The sequence below is a fragment of the Protopterus annectens genome, chromosome 1.part0, assembly GCF_019279795.1.
Source record: "Protopterus annectens isolate FY-2018-M chromosome 1.part0, PAN1.0, whole genome shotgun sequence".
NCBI classification, from domain to species: domain Eukaryota; kingdom Metazoa; phylum Chordata; order Ceratodontiformes; family Protopteridae; genus Protopterus; species Protopterus annectens.
In genome coordinates, this window is record NC_056725.1 from 1,207,154,269 (window position 1) to 1,207,169,138 (window position 14,870).

Consider the following 14,870-nt stretch of genomic DNA (forward strand, 5'->3'; position numbering starts at 1 on the left):
ATTTCAGACAGTAGTTTTATGAACCCAAATTGGGCAGACTAAGAAAAGTAAACGCAGCATGACCTTTTTGTAACCCAAGAAATCTGTGCTGTAATGGTTATGGGAACAGTAAAAAAGTCCTTCTGGAGGAACTTGGAGATTAAGCAACTTAATTGAAATGAGGTGGTCAAAGATGCTTCAAAGGGAGATGCAATTCACAATGTGTTCGTGAACACTTTTATAGGGAGAAATATATAAAGGAGAACTGCTTCACATGGAATTTAATGGATTATGCATTTTTAGGGCATTCCTAGAACTGCTAGAGGTTTGTTGTACCATTATCAGATTAATGTAGTTATCCCTCTCAAAAAATCTTCCCCCCAAAAAAAAAAAAAAAAAAAAAGTGTTCAGAGACAGGATTGCTCATTATAAAAACCCTTCACAGGCTATGAGAGGGAAAGCATGCTCCGCATTCCTTCCTATCTCAAGTCTACCACAGCTAGAGGGTCCCTTGACCAGCCTGCCTAGCTTGTTAAATTTAGGACATGATCTACCACAAAGAATGTGTGGTTGCATCCAAGTCCACTTCTCCGCAATTTCTATACACTTGCAACTACATCAAGCTAGTTTCCTTAAAAGGAATCAAGGTACCCAAACAATTCATCTTGGAGTGTTTGGTGTGACAGTAAACTGAAAAAATTAGAACATTGGGTTGGACACAAACACCCCTATAATCACTTACCTGACTAATTCAGACATCTGCACTTATAGCCTGCAACTAGGTAGTATTAGAATGAACCTTTATAAAACTGAATATAAAAATGAATTTGGGAGCATCAGGCAAGTAACACTGGGATCAAATGAAAGTTAATGGCCTGCGTGCTTCTGAAAAAAGTGATAACTGCAAAAGTAAAATCTCGTAGAAAAGCAAGATTTGTCTAAAATAGCATTTGTAAGCATTTCCTAGTACCATCTATCCAACTCAACAACATGTACTAGATGTACATCTCAGAAAATTTTCTACTTAACCCAGTCAGTGAAGTTTGCAGGACTCCACATTGTAAGTTGTCAGGCGACATCCAGATGTGGGCAATGACAAATTTAAAGCAGAAAAGCAAATCCAAGTCCCTACACAAGAAACTGAAACTCAGTAGTTTTAACCCACTGAGTAAACATCTTAACCAAACCTAGTCCTGTGCATGCTCATCGCTAGGTTAGCATTTTGTGCTCGCCACACGATACTCTCCAAATACTCCAAACCTCACTGGAATGAAATACATTTTCTATGCATAACTGCTGCTTGTACAATCCACTAACTTGTAGTGGGGCTTTGTTTAGCAACTTCAACCTCTGTACAAATGTACTGTATGTATATATGTATATAAATGCAAATAGATATGCAACAACTCTATTTAACTGGAATAAAGTACAATTCAATGGACACAAAGCTTTTCTCCCTGTGCCTTCACTAAAAATTGGTACTGCCCAGTCTGACTTTCAGGGTAAAGAAAGAAAACATTGAGTGAAGATAAAAATCAATACCAAGATAAGCCACATATGAAAGTTTTTATTTTTCATACTCTGCAAGTTAACTACAAACTTCTGCCATCTTGACACTTCTGTCCATTGTATTCAGAGTAGAGTCCATAGTGTTGGTTCACCTCAGTATGTAGGAAATGAGGGATATTATTCTGTTTTATTTCAAGCAGAGGAAGAAATTCCAGTGTAAAGTAGCCATTGATTTGGATCGGATGGTCTGTAAAAGCAAATTAGATGTTACCAAGAGCACCTTGAAAGAATATGCATCCCACAAAAAACAAAACAAAAACATTTCTGCATAACAGCAGAACCAACACCATTACCAAGAAACATTTACCTGTTCCAACTCCTAAATGGAAGATTAGATACCATCCCATTCAAAGCTGCCAACTTTTCTTTGTATCTTCAGTGGTCCAAGCACCATGTCATGAACAAGCCCGGAGTTGTATTCTATATATAAAAAAAAAAAAAAAAAAAAGATGCAAAAAGAGTGTGCACCTTTTTATTAATGAAATTAAACTAGTATACATTTTAGGTATAAACAAGTTTTCTAGTAAGTTGAGAAGTTATCCTTCAACTTTGGACCTTTGCCTTCCAGTTTAAACAGAAACCTACCTTCACTCCTCTGTTTCCTTCTCAGACTTCCTTTAGGATTGCACAGCCCATCACAGCAGTTGCAGAGGGAGCTTTTTAAGGGATTATCCAGGAGATACCAGCTGCAATTAAAAAAAAAAAAAAAAAAAAAAAAAAAAAAGATTCCTTCAGGCTCATGATCAAGACCAAAGCATTGTGTATTAATATAAATATGAAAAGAGTAAATCAGATAATTAGAATCTAGGGTGTTCCTGCAGCACAACTGAAAATGTTAATACAAGATTTTAATTCTAAAAAGGCATGGTTTAAAATTGGATACCATACTCTGTGGATTGCACATCTACTATAGCATTTCATTCATAAATCTAATATAGCAGACAAGGCCCACCTTGATACAACATCCTGATAAAGTTGCTAATCTGTCCCAATTTCTGAAATCAATTTTCCATAATCTCTCCTGAAAAAACTTCTACACTTCAGCCTGGCCTTTAAAAAGTAGCGGGAAGAGCATAGAAAGGAGTGCAATGGAAGGTCTTGAGAAAATACTAACAGGAAGCTTGCAAAAGAACAGTGCTGATGTGCCTATCTTGGAAGAGGGTTTGGCATACAACTCAAGGGAGGCTCCAACGAAGCAGTTTTGAACATAAGTGCCACTGAATCAATTTCACTACACACTTCAGCTCCATAGCATTCTCAGTTTGTGGTACTTGACTTTAATACATCTATATACCATGCTCATTTTTGGTCTGCCTCATTTAACTTCAGTCACCTGAAAAGTGTGGTCCTAACACCAAACTTAAATACAACTTTGAAAGCTTTCTACAGGGATAGCAACAAAAAAAAAAATCTGTTGAAAGCCAATGTCAGTTCCCCAAGTAAGCAGGCTAAAGTTAAAATGTATAGTATGCCCCATATCTATATACTCCTAACAAATTAGTTTTCTTGAAATACTGCCAAGACGACAGCTGCTCTATTCAACCTGGCATCACTGTGTGAACATAGTAAATGTGCAATCAGTACCCATAGTGCCTTGCATGAGAGATCATGCAAGTTTATTTGCTACCACGTTAGAGGCATGGTGCTCATTTGCAAGCTTCGTTGTCTCAGCCTACATGTCTACTACTAAAATATTAACCCCACCCCCAAAGACGTTCTGACAAAAAAAGATATTGCAGAAGGATCCTGGTGTCCTCTTCAGAAGCTTTGACAGTTTAACCCATTCTAGTGTAGTAAAAAAAAAAATATACTGAAGCCTCTTCAATTCTGCCTCAGTTTCCATGTAGCATTATCCATTTTCAAGCAAGGCAAACCAAGCAACAAGCTTCATTAAACAGCATCTTACTTCAGCTCTGATCCTATGTGAAGGCAGAATGAAAAATTACTGAAAACGGATTTAAGTTACTAGAATTGCCCTAGACCATTACCACTACCAATGATTCACCTAAGCTTTCAAAGTAGAGGGGCATGGCCAAGATGGTTAGAGGCTAGCTGCATAATTCTCCTGCTCTACTACTTTAAAATTCAGGAAAGTTTTTAAGATATCCCAAATATTTTTGGGTGGTATCCATAAAAATTTTTATACATTATAAATTTTTCCTCGACTTCTCAGAAAACGTTTTAACTTACAACCTTGAAATGAGTTGTCTACAGGACTTGAACTACAGTCAGTTCTTACAAATATAAAAGAACATTCAATAAAAATGGCTAACAAGAGAACTAAAATATTCAAAACAAAAAATTCAAATACATTGAGATATTAAAACAGCAGAAAGTTCAGCTTTCTGGAATAGATGCTTTGAATGATATTGAGGGAAGGATGCTGAAAATGAAAATATAGATTTTTTACTAAACAAAATACCTTATTGTTAAATAAAATTGAACTAGAAAACAGATAAAGAAATATCCAGGTTTTTGGTCTAGCAGAGAGGATAGGAGAAAATACAGTAACTTCTAAAGCTTTACTTCCCAAGACATTGAATTAGCACACAGATCCCTGGATGCTTAAAAAAAAAAATAGTCAGGACAAAGCAGATACTAAAAACAGCATGGTATAATTCGCAGATCGAAATAACTGAAGATTTTACAAGGATTACTCCACTGCAGTAATGCCCAAGTATTTCTACCACTGATAAAATAACTCCAGATTATTTCCTGCTAGAAAAAAAAAAAAAAAAAAAAGATTGAATTGCATGATATTTAAAGATTGAGGAAATGGACTGGAATAGCAGCTCCCTGAAGAGACCAACAGAGAAATGAACAGAAAATGAAATTAAGACAAAATTACTTAATTTATATTAATTTATATAATTCAACATAATCTATTCTCAAACAGGTTCTATCTTTAATTTTAAAGACTAAAAAGAAATTAGGATACACTTCTATAAGGTAATAAAAGTCTAACTATAAAAATAAATCGTACTAAATATTCAACATACATCACTAATTCAATAAAGTTACTGAAACCCAACTAGTAATTAAATCCAAGTTTCCCAATGAATGTAGTTCATCAGAACTATGGCAATTCATATCAATTTAAACAAAGGTGAAATCTTTGAAATAGTTCAGAAGTCTATAATGTTGCTTCTTAACCACAAGTGAATTAACTGATGTATTAACTGTAAAAGTATTTGTGCTTTGAACTAACTGCGTTGCATTTCTTAAATACAAATCATAAATCCAAGGTGAAGTTTTAGAATGGTAAACTAAATATTTGACATTGTGTCTTGTTATATAGACTAGATATAAAAGTATGATCTTTTAAACAAAAACGATCATGGTGTTAGACTTATTAAATATTTCTGACTGCCGTTAAAGAATGTCAGTTTACTTTTGAAGGGTGGTTTCTGTTGAGGTCTTAGTGTTTTAAGAAAAACTCTTTCCCTTTATGGTTAAATGTTTAGCCTTGCGTCTGTAATGGTGCCATGTTGGAAAGGGGATAGGTATAGGATAATGGTGGAGCTGATTCAACATCTTATTTTAAGTTGTTAGGAGTGTGGCCATTATGGGCTAGAATTGGGTTGTGAAATGACATATGTAAATTTTTAAGCCTTGCAAGCTTGTGCACTTCAAATGATTTTAGTTTTTCTTCTCTTATTGCTTGGGCTCTGCATAGTTTCCCCACTGAAGTTGCATGACCTGTATGTATGTATGTTTGTGGAGGAAAATACAGAAGGGGAGGGTTGGTTATAAAGTTAGAGGAAAGATACCTATATGTCATGCATGTGAGGTCAAAGGGCAAGAAAAATGCAAAAATCTAACTGTATCTTTACTAAAATGAAAAGAAACATTAAAACTTATTTAGGGGTCCGTGCTGGGCCCCTTACTGTTTGGCATCTACTTCTCAGAAGTCCAGGCCAGTAGATGGCCTCTGATTCACCAGGTTTGCTGATTGGGAACTCTGCGATTGCTCCTAGTTTGTAAACAATATCAACATATTACAGAAAGGGCTAATTGCACATGATTGGTGCTAAAGCCATGGTCAAACTAAATGCAAACAATGCATTTCCTTTGGCAAAATGGAATATTGACAGCACCCCTCCCCAACCCAGTGGTTGGAGACTTTAGCACAGGTAACTTCGACCACCAAGTTTACACAGGGTTAAGGAACACCTACGTAGCACACCTAAGCAAGGGCATAGCATCCAGGACAAGAGAAGTTGCACTCCACTGTATTAGATCCTCATCAGGCCACTAAGAGTAATACACCCTTTTGCATGTACCTCACCAGACACCTGCAGCAGCTAGACAGACCTCAAGAGGTTTCTCATTAAGTACAGGGACTTCAAGCTGAAAGCCCTGTCACCATCTTATGCTAAGAGGTGACTTTAGGGCATCTCCAACCTTGCCCTAATGGAAATTCTACACATTTACAAGTCAAATGGCACAAGAGTCATTCACTCTAGAGATGTCACCCTAGCTTGCAACATTAACAGAACATACTGGAAAGAGGTCGACCCAGAGACTGCCACTTCTCTATTCACAGAGCTCCTCACTGACCCTATTCAAATGCAACCTAGATAATTGGGTGGGAAACCACAAATTCACCCCTGGGTTGGCTGGGTGAGAAACCACAAATTCACCCCTGGGGTGGCACCCATGTTCCTCATGGACAGGGGTAGCCAGTTTATCAGACCCACTCTGTTCATAAATTTATTCTGCAAGCTACCCAAAGAGCTCAAATGGGGTTACCTGGGATTTAACATGGCTAGACTTAAAGGCTCTAAGGTTGCTAGCCTAAAAATAGGAAGTTAAAGCACAGTGTACAGCTCTGATCATAGGAGCTTCCAGGTGTTAGGACAAAAAACAGCATAAAAGTAGGAAATTGTTTCCACTATACACTTAAAGCTGATGGCACCTAGAGATTTTAGTAAAAGGTAGAAACTGCCAACTGTGGTAATTTTAGGAATTACTAAAAAAATAAGCTGTATACATATACAGTATTAACGCATGCTAAGCTTTTGACCAATGAGGAAATTTTGACAATGTGTTTTGATAACATTTATAATATGTATGCATCTTTAATAAGACTGATCAATTTTATAAACAAGTCAAGCTTGTTTGACAGTTGTTCTGGAGTACTTTTTAATTCTTTCTAGGATGTTTGAATTTCTCTTTATCATAGGACATATGTAAACAGACAGTAAACAATTTGATTACATTTTAATTATAGGTGATATTCTGGAGAAAAGATCTACACTTTAAAACTTTTAAACATAGTCCCATAGTTTGATTATTTTACTGACATAACCATTTAGATAGTATATACTTATATGTGAAGCCAGAGGTGATGCCAGGTTAAAAGTGAATGACTTGAAATGTGCTGATGCTAGGCTGAAGCAAGCAAAATGTATTCCTGTTTGTATGTTTTTCCTCCGTTTCTGACATGTTGATTTGCAATACACATCATCCAACAAACACTTTGTCCAGATGTTAGAGTGTGGGGCTAGTTTGCAGATGGGATTGGCACCTTGAGGACAAAACAGCACTGGAATGTAATGGTCATTAAAACTTTAAGACCAATTTGGGATGCAAGTAAAGACTGGGTGACAGCATCTTCATATTTAGTTGCACTGATTGCCACAAGGCAGCCACATTTGGTGGCCAGTGGTGTGGAAACTAGAACCAGAGTGTTCAGCCTAAAGCATTTGTGTGTTACCAAAGGTGTTGTGTTAACCCTCTTACCCACAAGGTAAAATACAGATCTAGTTGTGCACAGACTAGTTAGAAAGGCAGAAGATGAGCTCTGCTGACAAGTATGCTAAAATATCAGTGACTCAGCTGGCAAAGGAGTGTAAAGCCAGGGGAGTGCAGCAAGCCAATGTTGAAAGAGGAGATGGTCACAGCTTTGTGCATGGTGCAGCTTGGAGAGAATCTGCAGGGAACCAAACCAAGGGAGGAAGAGTTACCAAGAAAAGGAGTCCAGGCCAGTAGTAAACTTTTTTCCTCATAACAAGGGTAATAGAGATTCTTTAAGGGCCTTTGAGAGGGTATGTATTCAGCAAATTGACCAAGGGCAATGGGTGAGGTTTATCTCCTTTGCTCATGGGCAAAAGCAATGCATGCAGTTTCTAAACTCAGCGATGTTTGACTGTTTAAATTATGGCAAAGTTAAAGAATGCTTGCTTGATTATCAGCCAACTCCAGAACTGCAGAGAAAAAAAGTTTAGACAATACAAAAAAAAGCATGGCAGTGTCTTTTTGGCTGCTCCAGTTAGGGATCGCCACAGCAGATCATCTGTTTCCATTTCTTCCTGTCCTCTGCATCTTGCTCTCACACCAATTACCTGCATGTCCTCTCACCATATCCATAAACCTCATCTTAGGCCTTCCTCTTTTCCTGTTACCTGGCAGCTTCATCCTTAGCATCTTTTTCCCCAATATACTTTGCATCCCTCCTCAGCACATGTCCAAACCAATGTAATCTTACCTCTCTGGCTTTGTCTCCAAACCTTCCAACCTGGGCTGACCCTCTTAATATACTTATTCCTAATCCTGTCTACCCTCGTCACACCCAGTGCAAATCTCAACATCTTTAACTCTGCCACGTCCAGCTCTGACTCCTGCCTTTTTGTCAATGCCACTCCAACCCATATAACATAGCTGGTCTCACTACCCTCTTGTAGAGCTTCCCCTTTACTTAGTGGTACTGGTCACAAATCACTCCAGACTTCTCCACCCACTCCACCCTGCCTATACTCTCCACCTCTCTTCCACACTCACCATTACTTTGAATGGTTGATCCCAGGTATTTAAACTCGTCCACCTTCGCCATCTCTACTCATTGCATCCTCACCATTCCTTTATCCTCCCTCTCATTCACGCACATATATTCTCCATCTTAGTCCTGCTGACCTTCATTCCTCTTCTCTCTAGAGCATATCTTCACCTCTCCAGGGTCTCCTCCACCTGTTCTACTCACTACAGATCACAATGTCATCTGCAAACATCATAGTCTACGGGGACTATCTTGTTTGTCAACCTGTCCATCACCACTGCAAATAAGAAAGTGCTCAGAGCTGATCCTTTATTTAATCCCACCTCCACCTTATATTGCAAAAAAAAAAATCAGCATTTATTTTCACAGATGGGTGAGTGGATGTAATGTTACCATGTTTGAAAAGTTGCAGATCTTTTGGTCAGAGAACAAGCCCTTAGCACTATGCTGGAAGACAAGGGGATTTGGATGGTAGACTGGGAGTGCAATACTGCTGAGAAGAGAGAGGAAAGGGGAACTTTAGGTAGCAGGTTGCCACTGCATGGGAGAGGACCAAGCACACCACAAGAGTATAAGGGAACCAGTGGGGGCAGCCAAAGCCATCCCAACCGCTTTACACAGGACAGGGGGAAGCCACATGTTCAGGTACATGCCTAGGGTTTGGGGTTAGATATGTAATCAAATGGGGCATGTACAGTCAGTCATTAAGGCAGGGGGAAGATCATCCAGCAAGACTAGCACTATTGTTTAAAGTGCTATCAGAATGTCTGTATCCTATTCTGGTAGAAGGAAAGGTTGTCATTGCCAAAAGGGGCAGCCTCAGACAACCATAGTCAAACTGGTCAGTCAGGAGCAATACTTGCCTGAGCAGTCCACTCTAGTAAGAGTCATAGGTGGGAAGCCATTTCAGGTAACTTTGGCCAGAGTATCTGGACTGGGAAGGGGGGCAAGGCAGTAAGCAGGTTGCTGTGTTTAAGGGCATTCCTGCTGTTACCCAATAGGAAAGGATTGACATTACAGTACCTTGTGTGCACGTTACACACAGCCAGGCATGGAGGCAAACCTGTAGAGAAGGCAGTGGGGGGGGGGGGGGTGTGACCCAGCCAGAGCCTACACCTCCATTTGAGGCTGATGTGGCTACTACAGAAGGGGAGTTGGGAGGAAGCAGTGTCCTGGGATCTGAGCCACAACAGGAGTAAGGTACTTGGACTCCCTTGGAAGGGAATACTTCCAGGGAGAGGCAAGTTAATCTGAACTTGAAGCACCACCAGACCTCCAATAGGTGGAGCTGGTGAGAGTCAGTAAGGAAGAGTCGAGGCAGGCTTGGCTCTCAGACCCTACTTTACAGGACTATTTGAGGGAGGTAGCAAGAGGCAGATAGAGGATGCCCATTTTGTTTTTTTTTTTGTTTTGTTTTTTTTGGGGGGGGGGGGGCAAAGAATTATACAGAGAATGAATTCCTGAACCAGGGCTGCAGGGAGAGAAGTACACCAGTTGGTAGTATCCAGGGCCTACAGACTGCTACTCCTGGCAATAGCTCATATTCCTTTTGCAGGCCACATGGGTATAAAATACGAAAAGACTGCTCTTTTTATTGGTCTGGGATTGCAAAAGATGCAAAAGATGTTAACAAGTTACTGTAATACCTGTGAGCAATTCCAATTAGTTGGCAAGGCTGCATAATCCAAATTTGCTTTGCTGCCTTTGTTATTGAGGAGCCATTTCAGAGGATAGCTGGATATTGCGAGACTTCAGAGTACTCCCAAGTTCCAAGGGTAAGAAATATCCTGGTATTGATAGATTATGCCACTAGGTACCAAGCAGCAGTGTCTGTTCCACTGAAACAGAAGGTAGCAAATGTTTTATTAGGCATTTTCAGCAGGGTAGGTTTTCCTAGGAAAATCCTGACAAGAGGTGCCAACTAATGTCAGACCTGCTGGCATACTTGTGGAAATGCTGTGGAATAAAACACCTAAAGACTAACCCCATCATACACAAATGGTCTGGTGGACAGATTCACCTCTACATTGAAGATCACGTTAAGGGCATTTGCAGATCAAATCAAGGAGTGGGGCAAGTACTTACCCCATCTTTTTGCATACAGAGAGGTGTACCTCAGGAATCTACAGGTTTTTCACCTTTTGAGTTACTGTGTGGATTAATTTGTGATGAGTGGGAGGGTGAGATTCTCAAAGGTCTGTTGTGGAATATGTCCTGAAACTCAGGAATAGGCTTGGGGAACTCATGGGGTGGCTTAGGAGCACCTAGCACAGGTACAGCAGCAGAAGGTCCAGTATGACAAAAAAGCTAGAGCAAAAGAGTATTTTGTAGGGCAACAGGTGATGGTACTCAACTCCTGTAAGACAAGCTGCAGGCAGCATGCGAGGGCCCTTTCACCACTGTGGAAAAGGAGAGTGCTGTCAACTACATGACAGAGTTGCCAGGTAGGAGGCCAAAGCACAAACTACCATCTTAACATGTTAAAGCCCCATCGTGAGAGGAACCCTGGTACTTGACATATGTAGCGAGTTGCAGGAATGGTCAGCAGGGGATCTAGAAGTAGATCTCCTTGGTGATGCACAATTTGACACCTCGGTGGATGGGGTGGCCCTTTCCCCTCAACTAACCTGTAACCAGGTTCAGAAAATGTGAGCAGTATTGCAGGAATTTGAAGAGGTTTATTGGTATGCCAGGGTGTACCCACTTGGAGCATCATGTGGGTAGGACCCCAGCCACCAGTTAAATCTCCCTACAGAGTACCCAAGAGTTATACTCAAGAAGAGGAACAATATGTTGGAACTGGGAGTTATCCAAGACTCTAACAGTCCCTGGGCCTCACCAGTGGTGCTGGTACCAAAGGATGGCAGCACTCACTTGTGTGGATTACAGGAAACTGAACAGCTAGAGTCAGATGCTTACCCAATGCCAAAAACAGATTGAAGCCTTACAGCAGGTTGGGGCTAAGTATCTTGCTACTATTGACTTGACCAAGGGTTACTGGCAGGTGCCCTTTATGCCTGCAGCCAGGGAGAGATCACCATTTGACTCCATTTACAAAAATTCCTTTTGGTATGAAAAATGCCCCATCAACCTTTGAAGCTGGTAAATCCTAACAGGACCTGAAGACTGTGCCATTGTTCATTTGGATGATGCCATCGTATACAACCAGTCCTGCACAGAACATGTGCAGCATGTCAGGAAAGTGTTTGGCAGATTGCAAAGGGCAGGGCTGACTATTAAGGCTAACAAGTGTCAAGTGGGTATGGCAGAGGCATCTTATCTGGGTCAGAGTAGGTAGTGGAAAATTCAGACCAGAACCTACCAAGGTTGAGGCTATTAAAGTATGGACTACACTACCACCAAAAAAAAAACAGTACAGGTGTTCCTAGGGACAGCCAGGTACTATAGGAAATGTGTTCCCCAGTATAGTACAATAGCTACTCCACTTACAGACCTGACCAGAAAAAAAAGATAGGCCAGATAAGGTTGGACACCAGCCTGTGAGCAGGCATTTCAAAAGCTGAAGGAGCCTTAGTGGACCCCTTTATTAACCAGCCCTGATTAGTCGGGAATTCATTGTACGGGTAGATGCTTCTATGGTGTGGGGCTGTACCTGGCCAGGTTACAGAGGAAGAGGAGCACCCTATTATGTATTAGAGAGTCAGACTTCAACCCAGAGAGGAATCTTGTACAGCCATAAAGAATGTCTAGCTTATGCAGTGCCCAAATTATACCCAAACTTATTTGTATGGAAGTTCACTGTGGTTACAGATCATAACCCTTTAAAATGGCTACACAAAGCAAGTGGACAGATTGGAAAACTTTGGAGTTTATCTTTGCAGTTCTACAACAGGACTATCCAATATGCAGTCCTACAACAGAACTATCCAATATCACTGTGGTAGTGCCAACAGTAATGCAGATAGATAATCTAAAAGTGTATGGAATGTGCAAAAGACTTGCACCTTTGTCTCAAGATGTGACAGATACCTGCAGAAATCTCACTTGAGGTTCTTAAGGGGGGAAGAAATGTGAAGTCAAGCCAAAAGCAAATGCTTGTGAAGTGTGCTTATGCTAGGCTGAAGCAAATGTATTCTCCTCTCTGACATGCTCATTTGCAATGTTTACATTATCTAGCAAACACTGTTTGTCCAGATGTTAAAGGACAGAGAGAGGGGCTAGTTCACAGGCAGGATGGCACCTTCTCCTAAGACCAGGATGAAATGGCATTGGAATGCAATTGTCACAAACTTTGTAAGACCCATTTGGGATGCAAGTAAAGATATGAAGGTATTGGGACAAGCTTACTCTTGTGATGGGTGTGGGGCTAGCTGGTTTATGACCAGCGTCCATAGCAACAATGAAGTCACACAAGGACTTCAGCTATATAAAATTGTGACTTAATTGAAAGGGACTAGAGTGTGAAGTTGCTTTGAGAACATTGTGGAAATTAGTCATTTAAGGTACAGTACTCCTTGTAGCAGTTAGCTAGGAAACAGAATGCATACCGAAAAAATTCCAGCTATCCATCAGTTTTATTTTAATCTGGTGTGTGCCAACCTATGTATATTTGGCATTTGTGCCATTTCCTTTCCTTAAAATTGGTTTAATCTCCAAGCTATTGTGGCTTGTATTTATTACAAGAGTATTTATGTACTATTGCTTAATTGAGAAGAGGGTAACCATTCTCACCGAGGAATCACACTAAGGGCCACATGTTTGAGACTGCTTTGTCCAACTACCTGTGAGAGATATTAAGTGGCACAGAGGATATCAGTAACTGGAAGTCCAACTTTCTTCAGAGTAGTGGCACCAGACCCAGGAAGAAAGCAGAGGAATTAAGGATTCCGCCTTCCCTGCAAATTGTGTCCATGTGAAAAATACTTTGTGTGAAATACTGTTAGTATGGATAGAGGGACACTGGGATACATTGGTTCAAAGTGTGTGGTGTGGCTCTGTCAAGTGAACAGAGTTTGGAGGCTCAAACCCAGGACAGTAGCACACTCTCTCTATTCTTAGTGCCAGTACTGTGTTTTGTGGATTATTCATTTGAAACAGACTGGGTAACAGTATCTTCACATTTAGTGGCATTGGTTGCCACAAGGCAGTCGCATGAAAGATGTGTAAATTGGTAGTAGTAATGTAGAGTGTGTTATTTATCCTTTCATTTGGATTCACTTTACTTCAGAATACATCTTTTACATCAAAACATGTAATCATATTACACTGGATAAGTACAATAAGTTGAACCAAATTGAATATACTGTGTCGTATCTTAAATATATTGAAATTAGTTGATTTAAACTTAATAAGACCTTTCATTCAATTTAAAATTTCAAATAGTAGTGGGCAGGTCTATTTGTACTTGTTGATTGGTCGGTGTGTTTGGGTAGGACTGCTATTCACATGGGTAGGACTGCTATTCACACCAGGAGAAGCAAACTCCATGAGGGGAGAAAGGAATCAAAAGTATGCTTAGCATTTTGCTTATTAGTGTCTGCTATTAATAGTATGTGTGTAGTTATTTCAAAGATGTCAGATTTATATTTATATACAAGGCAGTTCAGGATTTATAGAAATGGTTCTTTAGCAAGGTTGAATAGTTTGTGGTTTTGCCTTTTGTTATATTTGAATTGTATGTCCTAAACAAATCTAAAGATATTTGACTGAGATATTTTCTTATGGGAAGCACTCCGTACAAGATCTATTAAGATTCAGTACAAATTACACTGTGCTCACTAGTTCTCAAACGAGTGGCTATATTATGGAAAAACTCTATACCAACAACTAAAATTCTAAGATTTCAAGTATACATAATGAAAGGGGAGGTCATGTTCAGGGACTTTGAAAATTAAAAGGAAAATGTGCATTAACTGGAGGAGAATTCAAGTGTATTATTCTTGTGGGATATTATTACATAACGATTCCAATGCTATTAATAAAAGAAAACCTGCTTCAGCTGAGGCTTTAATAGAATTATTACTCTATTCAATTAAAGATATCCAGTGGCAAATTCACTATTTATACATTTCTCATACCCGGAACACAATCCAGAATGGCCAAAATAGTTTTTTCAAAAGATATAATTTTGAAGACTCTGGAAGGTTAAAATAGTCTCTGTCCATTAACAGATCACAATGCGATTATGTTGGGAAGTCATGCTAAATACTATTCCCATCAAAAGGATACTAGCATATATAAACCAATTTAAATATTTTAAGGAAATTCATACCTTTGATATTATATAGATGATACCTCTGATATTTGTATGGCATTCTTTGAAAGCATACTTTTAGCAAAATTATAAGTTGCAATTTAGGAGGTACAAGAACCAATATCAACATCCACATGATTACTCCTACTCTGTGTAGAGAGCGGATAAAGCTATTAGAATTATACATGGGAACAATCAAGCAGAGTGCGGGATGTCTTATTTTGGCCAGGCATGCCAAGGCATTGAATTAATGCTGAAAAACTATTGCATTTTTAATGCATCACAAAAGCAGTTCCAGAGGGTAGGATTTCTCATGGGATTACAGATCAG

At 39.5% G+C, this 14,870-nt stretch overlaps 1 protein-coding gene across 3 annotated transcripts in view; it reads right to left on the reverse strand.

The window, feature by feature from the left end:
* Window positions 1-1,526: 1,526 nt before the first annotated feature.
* LOC122796901 (zona pellucida sperm-binding protein 3-like) overlaps window positions 1,527-14,870 on the reverse strand; it is a 191,862-nt gene continuing 178,518 nt past the window's right edge. For all 3 annotated transcript variants that reach the window (XM_044065658.1, XM_044065666.1, XM_044065674.1), the window contains 3 exons: window positions 2,134-2,234; window positions 1,856-1,968; window positions 1,527-1,735 (listed from right to left, as the gene is read on the reverse strand). In XM_044065658.1, coding sequence (XP_043921593.1) covers window positions 1,880-1,968; window positions 2,134-2,234 — 190 coding nt within the window. In that variant the 3' untranslated portion in view covers window positions 1,527-1,735; window positions 1,856-1,879. The remainder of the gene's footprint in view (window positions 1,736-1,855; window positions 1,969-2,133; window positions 2,235-14,870) is intronic.